This window comes from Prionailurus viverrinus, chromosome D1, assembly GCF_022837055.1.
Source record: "Prionailurus viverrinus isolate Anna chromosome D1, UM_Priviv_1.0, whole genome shotgun sequence".
In the NCBI taxonomy this organism is placed as follows: domain Eukaryota; kingdom Metazoa; phylum Chordata; class Mammalia; order Carnivora; family Felidae; genus Prionailurus; species Prionailurus viverrinus.
The window spans coordinates 66,375,020-66,388,130 of NC_062570.1; the positions used below are offsets into that span (position 1 = coordinate 66,375,020).

Here is a 13,111-nt window from a genome sequence, read left to right on the forward strand (position 1 = left end):
GCTTTTTTTTTTTTTTTTTTTAAATAGGCTGGACAAGCTTAGGTTTTGAAATTCTTCCTTTCTAAAGCTTCTTCAGTCTTTTTCCTTTAGTGCTGATTTTTCAGACTGTCTGAATTTCTTGTATTTTAGAAAGTCTGTAATATAATGATACAGATTTTATTTAAAAAATAATAAAGATTATTTTTCCAAGAATAGGGATGGATTTGTACTCCTTTTCTCTCATACAATTCTCTAGGTATGGTAGCCCATTGGAATAATGGTATATAAATAGCTGTGAAACAGAACAAAAAGACATGAAATAATGACTGGAGATTTTACCATGATGACCATAGCCATAGGAGTGCATGCATCAGCCACTAACTTTGAGAAGTACTGTTAAATTAGCATAAGTCCTTCTTTGAAGGAAGAAAAAAACATATTTACCCTCCTTCTGGCTTCCTGGGAGGTGAAAAGTGATGAAAAAATAGATCAGCAGACTTCCTGGTTGCCAAGTATAGCACTAATGGACTGTTGAAATTGCTACTTGCTGGTTCTTCATGACCTAAGGAAGTGGATGGGTGCTCCTGTTCTGTCCCTTATTAAATGATTAACCTCTCCCCAGATAATGTGCCATTACATTGTCTTTACACAATGTGGTCATTGTGTACTGATGACTTGTGGTCAATCACTTGTGTTAAAGAGTAAGTAATTTAGTATTAGTAGGTTCTGTTTACACACCGTTCTGGTTTTGTGGCTAATGTTTATGAAGATTGTGTTATCATATCTAAAAGCTTCTTAAGTGACTGCAAGAACTTAGCATACTTGCCATGTTGGAAGGGTTATTTGCCAGGCAGTCTTCCTGTTCAGTACTCCCCCTGCCCCCAGCACACATGCACAGTATCACATAATTACTCCAATTAAGAATAAGAGTGGTCTCCCAAAATTAGAATATTTAAATTTGATGTGGAAAGGTTTGGTTTGGTCTGCTTTGATTTGGCTTGGCTTTACAAAAGTAAAGGTAGAGGAATTAAAAGGAGGTGCTAGAAGCCATGTGATTTGGACTATAACATGTATACACTTTAATTTGTATAAATGTCTCTGTCATATTTACAGTATTCTCTGTTTTTGAAATGCGAATCAAAACTATAATGTGATACCACCTCACACCTGTCAGAATGGCTAAAATCAACAACATAAGAAACAACAGGTGTTGGTGAAGATATGAAGAAAAAGGAATCCTTGTGCACTGTTGGTGGGAATGCAAACTGGTGCAGCCACTCTGAAAACAATATGGAGGTTCCTCAAAAAGTTAAAAATAGAGCTATTTTTAATCCAGCAATGACACTACTGGCTATTTACCTAAAGAATACAAAAACACTAATTCAGAGTGTTATACCAACACACTGAAATATTATTCAGCCATAAAAAAGAATGAAATCTTGCCATGTGCAACGACATGGATGGAGCTAGAGAGTATTATGCTAAGTGAAATAAGTCAGAGAAAGACAAATACCATACGATTTTACTCATATGTGAAATTTAAGAAACAAAACAAGCAAAGAGAAAGACAAATCAAGAAACAGGATCTTAACTCTGGAGACCAAACTGATGGTTACCAGAGGACAGGTGGATGGGTTGGGGGAGGGATTACATAGGTGATAGAGATTAAGGAGTGCATTTGTCATGATGAGCACCAGATGATGTATGGAATTGTTGAGTCACTGTGTTGTACACCTGAAACAAATAACAACCCTGTGTGTTAACTGGAATTAAACTAAAAACTTGGGGGAAAAGTAAATATTCAAAGTGATAAAAAAAAAAAAGAAAGAAAGAAAGAAAATATCCTCTGTTTTCTAAACAGCTTGCTTGGTTGGTCAAATAAATGACTCATTTGTTTTAAATAGGTCAAAGTGAAGATGTTCTTAAAGGGTCCCAGATCACGTATGTTACAGGTGTAGAAGGGGATGATGTTGTATCTACACAAGTAGCCACAGTAACCCAGTCTGGGTTGAGTCAACAAGTTACACTCATATCCCAGGATGGGACTCAGCATGTAAGTATCCACCAAAAGCCAAACAAGTTAAATATTGTTTCTCTGAACATGGGCATGAAAGGCAGGTTGGGCCTTAATCGAGGAAAGCCTTGAATATCAGCTTGCAAGCAATGCTAGATCTCCTGAAGGCTTTCTAGTAATCTGCTGAAAGAGGCTACATACAAGAACATTAGGAGAGACAGGATGGTTGTGAGCCCAGCATTCCCATGGTGTTATTGGCGTAGCTCAAAGGTGAGGTGGTAAAGGTCAGAACCACAGTGAAATGGAGGGCTTGAAAAGTAAAGGATCTGTGTGAAAATATAATTCAGAGAAAGGATAGGATTTAGTAGCTGATTAGATCCAGGAGGTGAGATTGAGAAACCAACAGAGCCTTGGCTGAGGGGTTGATCATTAAAAGATCCTGGGAAGTCAGTGATGGGCAAAACTTATAAAATTTCCAAAGTGTGTCTCTCTCCCTCCCTGGAGTCATGGAAGTTCACTTAACTTATCTCCCAGAATTCATAGAAAGGTATCTTGATTTCCCCAGGAAAAGCAGTATAATGGTTATTCTCTGAACGTTTCTAGATGCCACTAGCCTAAAATAATCCAGACTTGATTTTATTTTTAGGCTCCAACTAAGGTTGTCTTAGTACCTGGTAGAAATGAGCATATGGGGTTCTTTATCCTCCTGTAATTGTCTCTTCCATGGAGAACTCTCTCCTTACTTGTCTCAGAGCTTACCTCCCATGATGAATCTGCCCTTTGTGTTGATAACTGTTACCATGCTGATGCTAACTAGGAAGCAGCACATATTCAGGATTGGAAAATTAAAAGTGCTTGTACCATCCCATTCATTCCCTTCCCCCTCACTTTTGATGGCACTAATTCCTCACCCTCACAGTATTCTTTGTCCACTGATTGCTGTGCAAGATTAAACATATTTACTAACCCGGTTTTAATTTAGCATCAATCCTAAGACTTTTTCTTGAATTAGATCATCACAGACAGAGGCCCTTTGGAAGTAATGTGATGTAACCTCCCTCACTCCCTCCCAAGAGAATTCCCCTCTCCAGGAGCCCCCAAACAGATAAGGCAGTTTCAAAAGAAGCAGCCTGTTCCATTGTTGGGTAATTCTAATGTTTATCAGACTGGAACCTCCTGCTATGTCAGCCACTCCTGGCTCCTCTCTGACCACATAAAGTGAGCCTCATCCCTCTTCATGTGTTCCAGAGCAGCTATTTTCCTTATCCCGATGTATTTTCTCCAGATGTAACCTTCCCATTTCCTTCAGGGATTAGATTTCTCTTCCATTCCTTTAGTCAGTTAAATAGCAAACATTTATGGAATGTCTACCCAATGCCAGATACTTTGGTTGGCTTAATGTGGGGAATATAGGAAGGGGGGGGGTATCATAGTCAAGGAGGAGATATTTCTAAATGAACAATAACCTCTTATGATGGGTATGTAATTGAGGAATGTGTAAAGTGCAGTGGCAGCCTGGAGGAGGGAGTAAATGATTATTCCTGAAGGAATCTTGGAGACCCTTTTAGAGAATGGCCATTTAGTTGGATCTTTTTTTTTTTTTTTAACATTTATTCATTTTTTCCGAGACAGAGAGAGACCAAGCACGAGTGGGGGAGGGGCAGAGAGAGAGGGAGTCACAGAATCTGAAGTAGGCTCCAGGCTCCAAGCTGTGAGCACAGAGCCCAATGCGGGGCTTGAACTCACGGACAGCGAGATCATGACCTAAGCTGTAGTTGGATGCTTAACTGACTGAGCCACCCGGGTGCCCCCCATTTAGTTGGATCTTAAGAAGTTTTCATGCATTTGTCAGGCAGAGTGAAGGGAAGGGAAAAGCCAGGAAAATAGAAGAGAATATGACACTCTGGGACTGCAAATGATTAGTTGTGGCTGGAATGCCAGATGCTGGTTTAGAAGTAGTGGAAGATGAGTCTAGAGATGCTGTTAAAGGCCAGATTGCAAAAGGTCATGAATACCATGTAAAAAGTCTAAACTCTAGTGATGGGGGTCCCTGGGGATTTGAACAGGGAGCATAATGAAATTTGTTCTTTTAAAAAGGTGTCAAGGTAGAGGATGGCTTAAGAAAGGGTTAGACTGGGTACCTAAAAAGAAGTTGTATTATTGTGGAAAGTCAGACAAGGAAAAAGTAAGGGTGTGAATTGGCAGTAGAGATGGAGAGGAGGAAGTGCATTTAAGAAATAGCTTTGGGGCGCCTGGGTGACTCAATCGGTTAAGCGTCCAACTCTTTTTTTTTTTTTTTAAGTTTACTTATTTATTTTGAGAGAGATAGAATGAGCAGGGGAAGAGCTGAGAGAGAAGGAGACAGAGAATCCCAAGCAGGCTCCATGCAGTTAGCACAAAGAGCCCCACACGGGGTTCGAGTCCACGAAACCATAAGATCATGACCTGAGCCAAAATCAAGAGTCAGATGCTTAACCAACTGAGCTATCCAGGTGCCCCAGGCATCCAACTCTTGATCTCAGCTCAGGTCTTGATCTCAGGGCCATGAGTTCAAGCCCTGTGTTAGGCTCTGCACTGGGCTGAAGTCTACTTTAAAGAAAGAAAGAAAGAATCAGTTTGGGGGTACCTAACTGGCTCAGTCAGTGGGACATGCAACTCTTGATCTCTTGATCTTGGGGTTATTAGTTGGAACCCCATGTTGGACATAAAGATGACTTAAAAATAAAATCTTTAAAAAAGAAAAAGGTTTTCTGACGATCTCTTTCTAAAGAGTTTATTCCATTATAGAATTCTTATTTGCTCCACAGAGTAGACTTATTTAAGGACTAGGCCTAGTCCTTACTAAAGATTGCCAAATAGAACAAGAAACAGACTGATAATGTAAAATGCATTGTGTTGCAGGTCAACATATCTCAAGCTGACATGCAAGCCATTGGCAATACCATCACGATGGTAACGCAGGATGGCACACCCATCACGGTCCCAGCTCACGACGCAGTCATCTCCTCGGCAGGAACGCACTCTGTTGCTATGGTTACTGCTGAGGGCACAGAAGGGCAGCAGGTGATTGCTATTTTTTTATATTAATCAATACATATATCATCAAAACTATTTCATAGATATACAGGGTAGTGTGGTGGTTAATCTCACACACTTTGGATTGAATTCCAGGTTTACGGCTTATTAGCCACATGACCTTCTGAGTCTGAGGTTTTCCTGCTCTGTAAAACAGGAGTGATTGTAGCATCTACACCATGAGGTTGATATAAGGATTGAATGAGATAATACGTACATAGTACTTAATATAAAGCCTAGGTATATATTAAGGGTTCATTAATGGTTCATAAAGTGTTCACCAGATACTTAGGAAAAATTCATCAGCAAAATTTATTTAGTATTTTGAATAATATAGTCACATAGTTCAAAAATCAAAAAGTATATACAGGTATGCAGTGAAAAGTCTCCCTCCTACCCCTGCCTCCATCAGCCTCGTTCTTGCCTCCATAGAGATAATCCACTGTTATTAGTTTCTTGTGTAGTCTTCCAGCCATTCATTAGGCATATACAAATAAATAGAAATAGTCCTCTTCTCCACTTTTGTTTTTCTTATGGTAGTAAACTATACTGTTCTTCACCTTGGGTTTTTTTTTTTTTTAACTTAATGAGACATCTAGAAAATGTTTCTATTTCATTATGTAGAGAGCTTCCTCATTCTTTTTTAAAGCTGTCTCATATTTTACTCTATGAACACCCTAATCGAAGTCTTGTGCTGTTTCAAACATGTAACTTTGTGCTCATGTGATTTTGCATATGGGTGAGTATGTCTGCCAGGTAAATCCTAGAGAGGAGTTGCTGGGTGAAAAGATACATGCATTTGTAATTGGGGTAAGTAGTGCCAAGCTTCCCTTCTAGTGTTGTACAGTCCACAGTACCACCAGCAGCATTCGAGAGCGCCTCTTCCTTCTGTATAGTCAATACAAAGGTACTAAACTTTTGGATTTTTGCCAATCTCATGTATCTCTCTGTAGTTTTAATTTTTCATTTCCCTTAAAATCCATGATATTAATACATTTTACATCTTCTTGTACTATGCTGACAGCAATGTTGAGATTCACTGCAGCTACCTTACCATGTTCAATGAAAGAGTCTGTCAAAATTAGTAGCTCTCATTCATTCATTTATAAATTCAATACCATCACAATCAAAATTCCAGAGGCTTTTTTGAAGATATTAAATAATCTCACTTTAAAATATACATGAAAATGCAAAGGACCTATGATAAACAAAACAAGAAAAAAGAACAAGGTTGAAAGAAAGTCTTCTACACCTTGAAATACAAAACTCAGAATCATAAAGCTTCTAGAAGAGAAGTGAATACTTTTGCAAACTTGGCTAAAGATTTCCTAACAATGCACTACCAAGGAGAGAAAAGAACATAAATTGAACTTCGTCAAAATTAACTCTGCTGTCCAAAAGACACCATTAAGAAAAGCCTCAAACTGGGAAAAAGATAAGCCTCTTAAGAAGAAGATAAGCCTCAAACTGAGAAAAATATATTCACGCTATATATATCAGTGGAATTTAGAATAGATAACAAACTTCTACAAATCAACAATTAAAAGATGAATAATAGGCCATAAAAAATGAGCAAAATTAACTTAAAATGTATTTTTCGAGGGGCGCCTGGGTGGCGCAGTCGGTTAAGCGTCCGACTTCAGCCAGGTCACGATCTCGCGGTCCGGGAGTTCGAGCCCCGCGTCAGGCTCTGGGCTGATGGCTCAGAGCCTGGAGCCTGCTTCCGATTCTGTGTCTCCCTCTCTCTCACCCTCCCCTGTTCATGCTCTGTCTCTCTCTGTCCCAAAAATAAATAAACGTTGAAAAAAAATTTTTTAAATAAAAAAATGTATTTTTTGAGGCGGGGGGGGTGCACAAGTGAGCGAGGGGCAGAGAGAGAATCCCAGGAGGTGCAGAGAGGGAGAGAGAGAGTGTGAGAGGGAGTGAAGTGGGGCTCACCCGAAGCGGGGCATGGGCTCCTGAGCTGTGAGATCATGACCTAAACTAAAGTCAGATGCTTAACGACTGAGCCACCCAGGCACCCTAAATAAAAAATTTTTTAATGAGCAGATCATTTGACCACTCACTTGAACAGACCTCTCATAAAAGAAGACTCAAGAACGGCCAATGACACAAAAATGTGCTCAAAATGACTAAAATAAAAAAGACTTGACTAACATTTGGTAAAGATGCGAAGCAGCTAAAATATTTGTACATGCTAGTGGGAGTGTAAAATGATACAACCACTTTGGAGAACTGTTTGGTGGTTTCTTATACTCCACGACCCAGCAATTCCACTAGAATACATATTATACGATTTCACTTACATGAAATCCAAGAACAGACCAAACAAATCCATGGTGATAGAAATCAAAAAATGCTGCTTGACTGGGGGAAGGAAATTGATGGAATGGAATATGAAGGAACTGTTCTCTATTTTGTTTTAGGTGGTGGTTCCACAGATGTATCTAACTGTCAAAACTCAACAGAACACCTAAAGATTCATGCATTTTTATTGTTTGCTAATTATGCCCGATGCAAAAACAGAAACAAACTCGAAACCCAGCCACTAGCTTTCAGGCTGTCTTACAGAATGGTCCCAGTCATTTCCATGGCTCTAGGATTCCTGGATTGGGTGTATGACACAGCTTGGGTAAATACACCTTGTACCAGTTATAGTTGCAGGTCTGTAAGAATAGTGGCCCTAAACCAAGCATTCTTTTGTAGCTTATCTGTAGCCTGGGGACTAGGAAAATTTTAGGAGAGGCGGTTTTGAGGGCTGGAATGAAGGCAGGCAGCTTTCAGCAAGCAGGGATATCACAACAGGAGTGGGGGTTTCCCTTGAGGACCAGCTGCTGCCACATCTCCTGCTGCAACTGTAGGCCATTGGGCAACTGATGACTATCCACTTGGGGTGTCCAGACACCACCTTTGAATTATCTGTAACCCTTAAATTACCTATTTCTTTACATGCACAGGAAGAAAGCAGGTGGTCTTTCCCTGCCTTTTTTTTTTTTTTTTTTTTTAAATTAAGGTCATTGGATTTCTTAGCCTCAGTTTTCCAGGTGCCCTGAAAACCTAGTTAGCAGGTACAGACAGTATCTATTTTTGTTAATTTTTTTTGTTAATTTCAGATTATAAAAGTAATATATATTCTTAATGTAATAGAATAAAGAGTCTAGAAGTAAACCATCAAATATATAGTCCATTAAATCTCAACAATTTGGGGCGCCTGGGTGGCGCAGTCGGTTAAGCGTCCGACTTCAGCCAGGTCACGATCTCGCGGTCCGTGAGTTCGAGCCCCGCGTCGGGCTCTGGGCTGATGGCTCGGAGCCTGGAGCCTGCTTCCGATTCTGTGTCTCCCTCTCTCTCTGCCCCTCCCCCGTTCATGCTCTGTCTCTCTCTGTCCCAAAAAAATAAATAAACGTTGAAAAAAAAAATTAAAAAAAAAAATCTCAACAATTAAAATTTGACTAGTGGGAAAGGATGGTCTTTTAAACAAATGGTGCTGGTAAAAAAAATATCCACATGAGAAAGAATGATGTTGGACCCTTACCTTATATCATATATAAAAATTAACTTTTTGAAAGAAAACATAGATGAAAATCTTCATGATCTTGGATTGGGAAATATTTCTTATGTATGACAGTTATTTCTTATGTATCACAGCAGAGGCAATGAAAGAAGAAATAGATAAATTAAACTTGTTAAAAATCAAAAACTTTGCATTAAAGGCTACTACCAGGAGAGTGAAAAGACATTCTACATAATGAGAGAAAATATTTGCAAATTATGTTATCTGATAAGGATTAATATTTAGAATAAAGACTTCCTATAACTCAACAACAAAAAAACAAGCAATCCAATTTAAACATGAGCAAAGGACTTGAATAGACATTTCTCCAAGGAGTTTTACAGATGGCCAATTAGCATATGAAAAGATGCTCAACATCATTAGTTATTAGGGAAACACATATCAAAACCACAGTGAGATACCACTTCACCCCCATTAGTTTAGGCTGTTATCCAAAAAACAGTACCAAGTGTTGACGAAGATGCAGAGACATCTTGTGCATTGCTCATAGGAATGTAAAACGGTGCCAGTACTGTGGAAAGCAATATAGCAGTTCCTCAAGGAGTTGAACATAGTGAGCATCTGGCTGGCTCAGTTGGTACAGTATGCAACTCTTGATCTTGGGGTCATGAGTTCAAGCTCCATATTGGTCTTAGAGCCTACATTAAAAAAAAAAAAAAAAAAGAGTTGACATAGAACTACATATGATCCACTAATACCACTTGCAGATATATTTCCAGAAGAATTAAAAATAGAGATGCAAACTAAAAATCAGCTATAATCTTTTGATGTTATAATAACTAGTCTCAACATTTAGGACTACTTACTTCGTGTGTGTGTGTGTGTGTGTGTGTGTGTGTGTGTGTATACAGAGTTAGGGTTATAATTTTGTATGCCTGTCATCCATCTAACACTACATTCTGAGCACTTTCTCATACCAATTAAATGTTCTTGTAAAAGGATTCTTATCATTTGTAAAATAATCTATCAAATGGAACTCATTAACTCATTCCACAAACATAAATTGTTGTATAAGCCTTTGATTATCTTCATAGGAACAAACTCTAGCATGGAATTACTGGATTAATGATATAAAGTATTTTAAGATGTTTGCTACATACTGCCAAATTTTCTTCCAAAAAGTTTTAACAATTGCACCATGGATCTAAAAGCTTTCTTGGTTCACTGTACTCTTCTTGCTAGCATTGAAGATTTTTAACATATTTGCATAATTCACAAGCAGAAGTTGAATTCTATTTTATTTTCATTTAATCATTAACGAGGTTGAACATGTTTTTCAGATCGACTCACAATCTATTTTTTCTTAATTGAGGTAAAATTTACAGTGAAATGTACAAATTTTAAATATACAATTCAGTGAGTTGTTACACATACACATGCATATAACAGCATCCCCAACATTTTCATCACCCCCAGAAAGTTCCCTTGTCATCCCTTCCAGTCAATCCCTAGTCTTTTCAGTTTTCCTAGTTAAATGGAAATCTAATTTTAAGTCCCAACAGGTAGGGGTGCCTGGGTGGCTGAGTTGGTTAAGCATCCGACTCCTGATTTCACCTCAGGTCACGATCCCAGGGTTGTGGGATTGACCCCCACCTTAGGCTCTGTGCTGAGCATGGAGCCTGTTTAAGATTCTCTCTCTCCCTCTACTCCTCTCTCCTGCTCATTCTCTCTCTATATAAAATTTTTTAAAAAGTTTTTTTTTAATTAAAAAAAAATGCATCAGGTAAACAAGAGAAAATAGTATATATTATGTTTCACTGATCCCAACTCAGGAATAAATAGACATTTGAGATATGAATTACTCTACATGTGTAACGTACCAAGCAGCCACTTAGGGTAGGAGATCCTAAGCATGGTCACGTCTGTCCTGGTTAATGAAGCCTGGTGTGGCAGACCTACCTGCCAACTGTCCTCTACCCTGTTATGTCATTGGTTCACATAAGCTTAGATAAATGCCTTCTTTTTGAGCCTCAACTTCTTCAAACAAAAAAGAGTCTAAGATAGACAATATAGAAGTTCTCTTCCAACTTTAGGCTTCTACAAGTCTGTGGTCAGAAGGGAGTTTTTCCTTTCAAATTTCAAGACAGTCCCTTGCATTAAATGGAGTTTAATGTATTTAATCATAGCTTTATTTTGTGTATTTTTTGTTTAAGGTCGCAATTGTGGCTCAGGACTTGGCAGCATTCCATACTGCCTCATCAGAAATGGGGCATCAACAGCACAGCCATCATTTAGTAACCACAGAAACCAGACCTCTGACCTTAGTGGCAACATCCAATGGCACCCAGATTGCAGTTCAGGTGAGTTCTGTAGCAGCTGTCCTCAGTCACAGGAAGACTACTTCCTAGCTCTCAACCTTGCACATTGTGCTTTATTCAGAACCTTTAGGGGAGGCTGGGGACAGACTAATCTGTGTCACTTGGCCACTAGAAGGAAATTGCTGTGTTTGAGGTGGTTTCAAAGAGACTGGCACTTTGTTCGCTATTATCTTTACGTTTTTTAGGGGAATTTATAGTAAGAAAAATAAAGCTTCTGGTATACATCCCAGCATGCACCCAGCCAGCTATCTTTACTTTCAAAATAAGTCTAATTAAGCAGGATTCTGTAAAGCACTTGGAAATGAACCTAGTGTAAATGTAGACCCAAATTAGTCCTCTGAGAATCACTGCACAGCCCCATTTTATGTTGGGGGAACATCAGAAGACAGAAGAAACTGTTCTTGGGGAAGTCACTGGATTCAGGAAGACAGTCTAGAATACAGATTACCTTTCCTTGGGAAGAGTTGTTTTTCATGTATTTACTTGGAAAAGAGTTAGAACACACTCAGGAAAATGCCAACCATTGTTTTTAATTTAGTTTATGGTATAGAAGCTAAAGACTCAGGAAGCTCTCTGAATACCTCCATTGGAAAAGATGAGCATCTTTTGTCCATTGCATGAGTGAAGGTTTATCAAAGTCCTAAAGGAAGAGGTGCCTGGTGGCTCAGTTGGTTAAGCATCTGACTCTTGATTTCGGCTCAGGTCGTGGTCTCACAGTTTGTGAGTTCGAGCCCACGTCGGGACTCTGGGCCGATGGTACGGAGCTTGCTTGGGATTCTCTCTCTCCCCTCTTCTCTGCCCCTCCCTTGCTGTCTCTCTCTCTCTCTCTCTCTCAAAATAAATATATAAGCTTAAAAGATATAAGCTTAAATAATATAAGCTTAAAAGAAAATCCTAAAGAAAGATGGAATGCCTGCCTGACTCAGTAGGTAAAGCATGCAATTCTCAGTCTCAGGGTCATGAGGTTCAAGCCCCAGGTTGGGCACGGAGCCTACTTAAACAAAACAAAGCTGCAAAATCCTAAAGTAAGACACTACATTATTCTCCTGCAAGAATTTTTTGTGTGCTCTTAACGATTGGATCAGCAGTCGTATCTTAACGAGTCCAGGTGTCAGAATTACAGAGATTTTACTTCGGGCATATACTGTTTCTTCGGTATTATCTTGACTGTGGCTTTGTGTCTGTTCCTGTTTCAGCTTGGAGAACAGCCATCTCTGGAAGAAGCCATCAGAATAGCATCTAGGATCCAACAAGGAGAAACACCAGGGTTGGATGATTAATCCTCAGAACAGTGGAGCATCGCAGCAGGAGGAGCCTTTCACCTTCGGGCAGCAGACACCCAGGAACCCGGGCCCAGGAAAATTAGAATTTTTCCATTCCTGAAATACTGTACACGTTTTTATGCAAGAGTGGAGAACATTTTATTCTTGACACTTTTGTGTATATAACCCTTGGAATAGATTCCCAAACTGATTCATTGTGTACAAGGATGTATGAAATTAGGGCAATACAGTAAATTTTCATGTTACTCTTTTATCAGTTCACAAACTCCTAGAGTCCACATGCAAGATCAGCAAAGTCTTATGGAGTCTTATGATGGATTTTTAACTTACTGTGACAAATAAAATAAAGGCTGTATCTAAAATGTTAAAGGTTCTATACTTCAAACAATCAATTCCAGAAGCCATCATGGATAATAAAGGATGTAAAGCCTTCAAATATTTCCCCAAGTTAATAGAGTGTCTGCAGTTTTTGTTCTACTGTATACGTGTCTGGTTTTTTTTGTACCTCACGGTTTGAAAACTATTCATTATAGTTTTCCATCCCTGTTAAAATACCAACTCTTCAAGCTGAAATGCTAGTTATATTGAATTGGATCCATTACATTGGATTATGTATAAAATAACAAAGTTTGGTTATTTAAAATTAAAAAGTTAAATCCAGTGCTTTGGTTTTGTTAAAGATTTTACTTAGCGTTCAGTTTTTTTTGTTACTGTTTTTTAAAAATAATGAACTATCAAAGTTTGACCATAGGCTGGAGCCCGGGATAATAGTGCTGTAATTGGACATGGCTTTCCTCTGAAAATTAGGTTAGTGGGTCCGTGTAAATTATTTATTTTTGCTTATGTACTTTTGTTTTAAAGCTTATTT

General features: G+C 38.8%; 1 protein-coding gene across 5 annotated transcripts in view; it reads left to right on the forward strand.

Moving 5' to 3' along the window:
* Nucleotides 1–12,695, forward strand: part of ZNF143 (zinc finger protein 143) — a 55,611-nt gene extending 42,916 nt beyond the window's left edge. For 4 of the 5 annotated variants that reach the window (XM_047878655.1, XM_047878654.1, XM_047878657.1 and 1 more), the window contains 4 exons: nucleotides 1,884–2,032; nucleotides 4,895–5,056; nucleotides 10,796–10,942; nucleotides 12,157–12,695. In XM_047878655.1, the coding sequence (XP_047734611.1) occupies nucleotides 1,884–2,032; nucleotides 4,895–5,056; nucleotides 10,796–10,942; nucleotides 12,157–12,240 (542 nt within the window). In that variant the 3' untranslated portion in view covers nucleotides 12,241–12,695. The remainder of the gene's footprint in view (nucleotides 1–1,883; nucleotides 2,033–4,894; nucleotides 5,057–10,795; nucleotides 10,943–12,156) is intronic. The other variant, XM_047878658.1, reaches the window with a different exon arrangement.
* The last annotated feature ends 416 nt before the right edge of the window (nucleotides 12,696–13,111 follow it).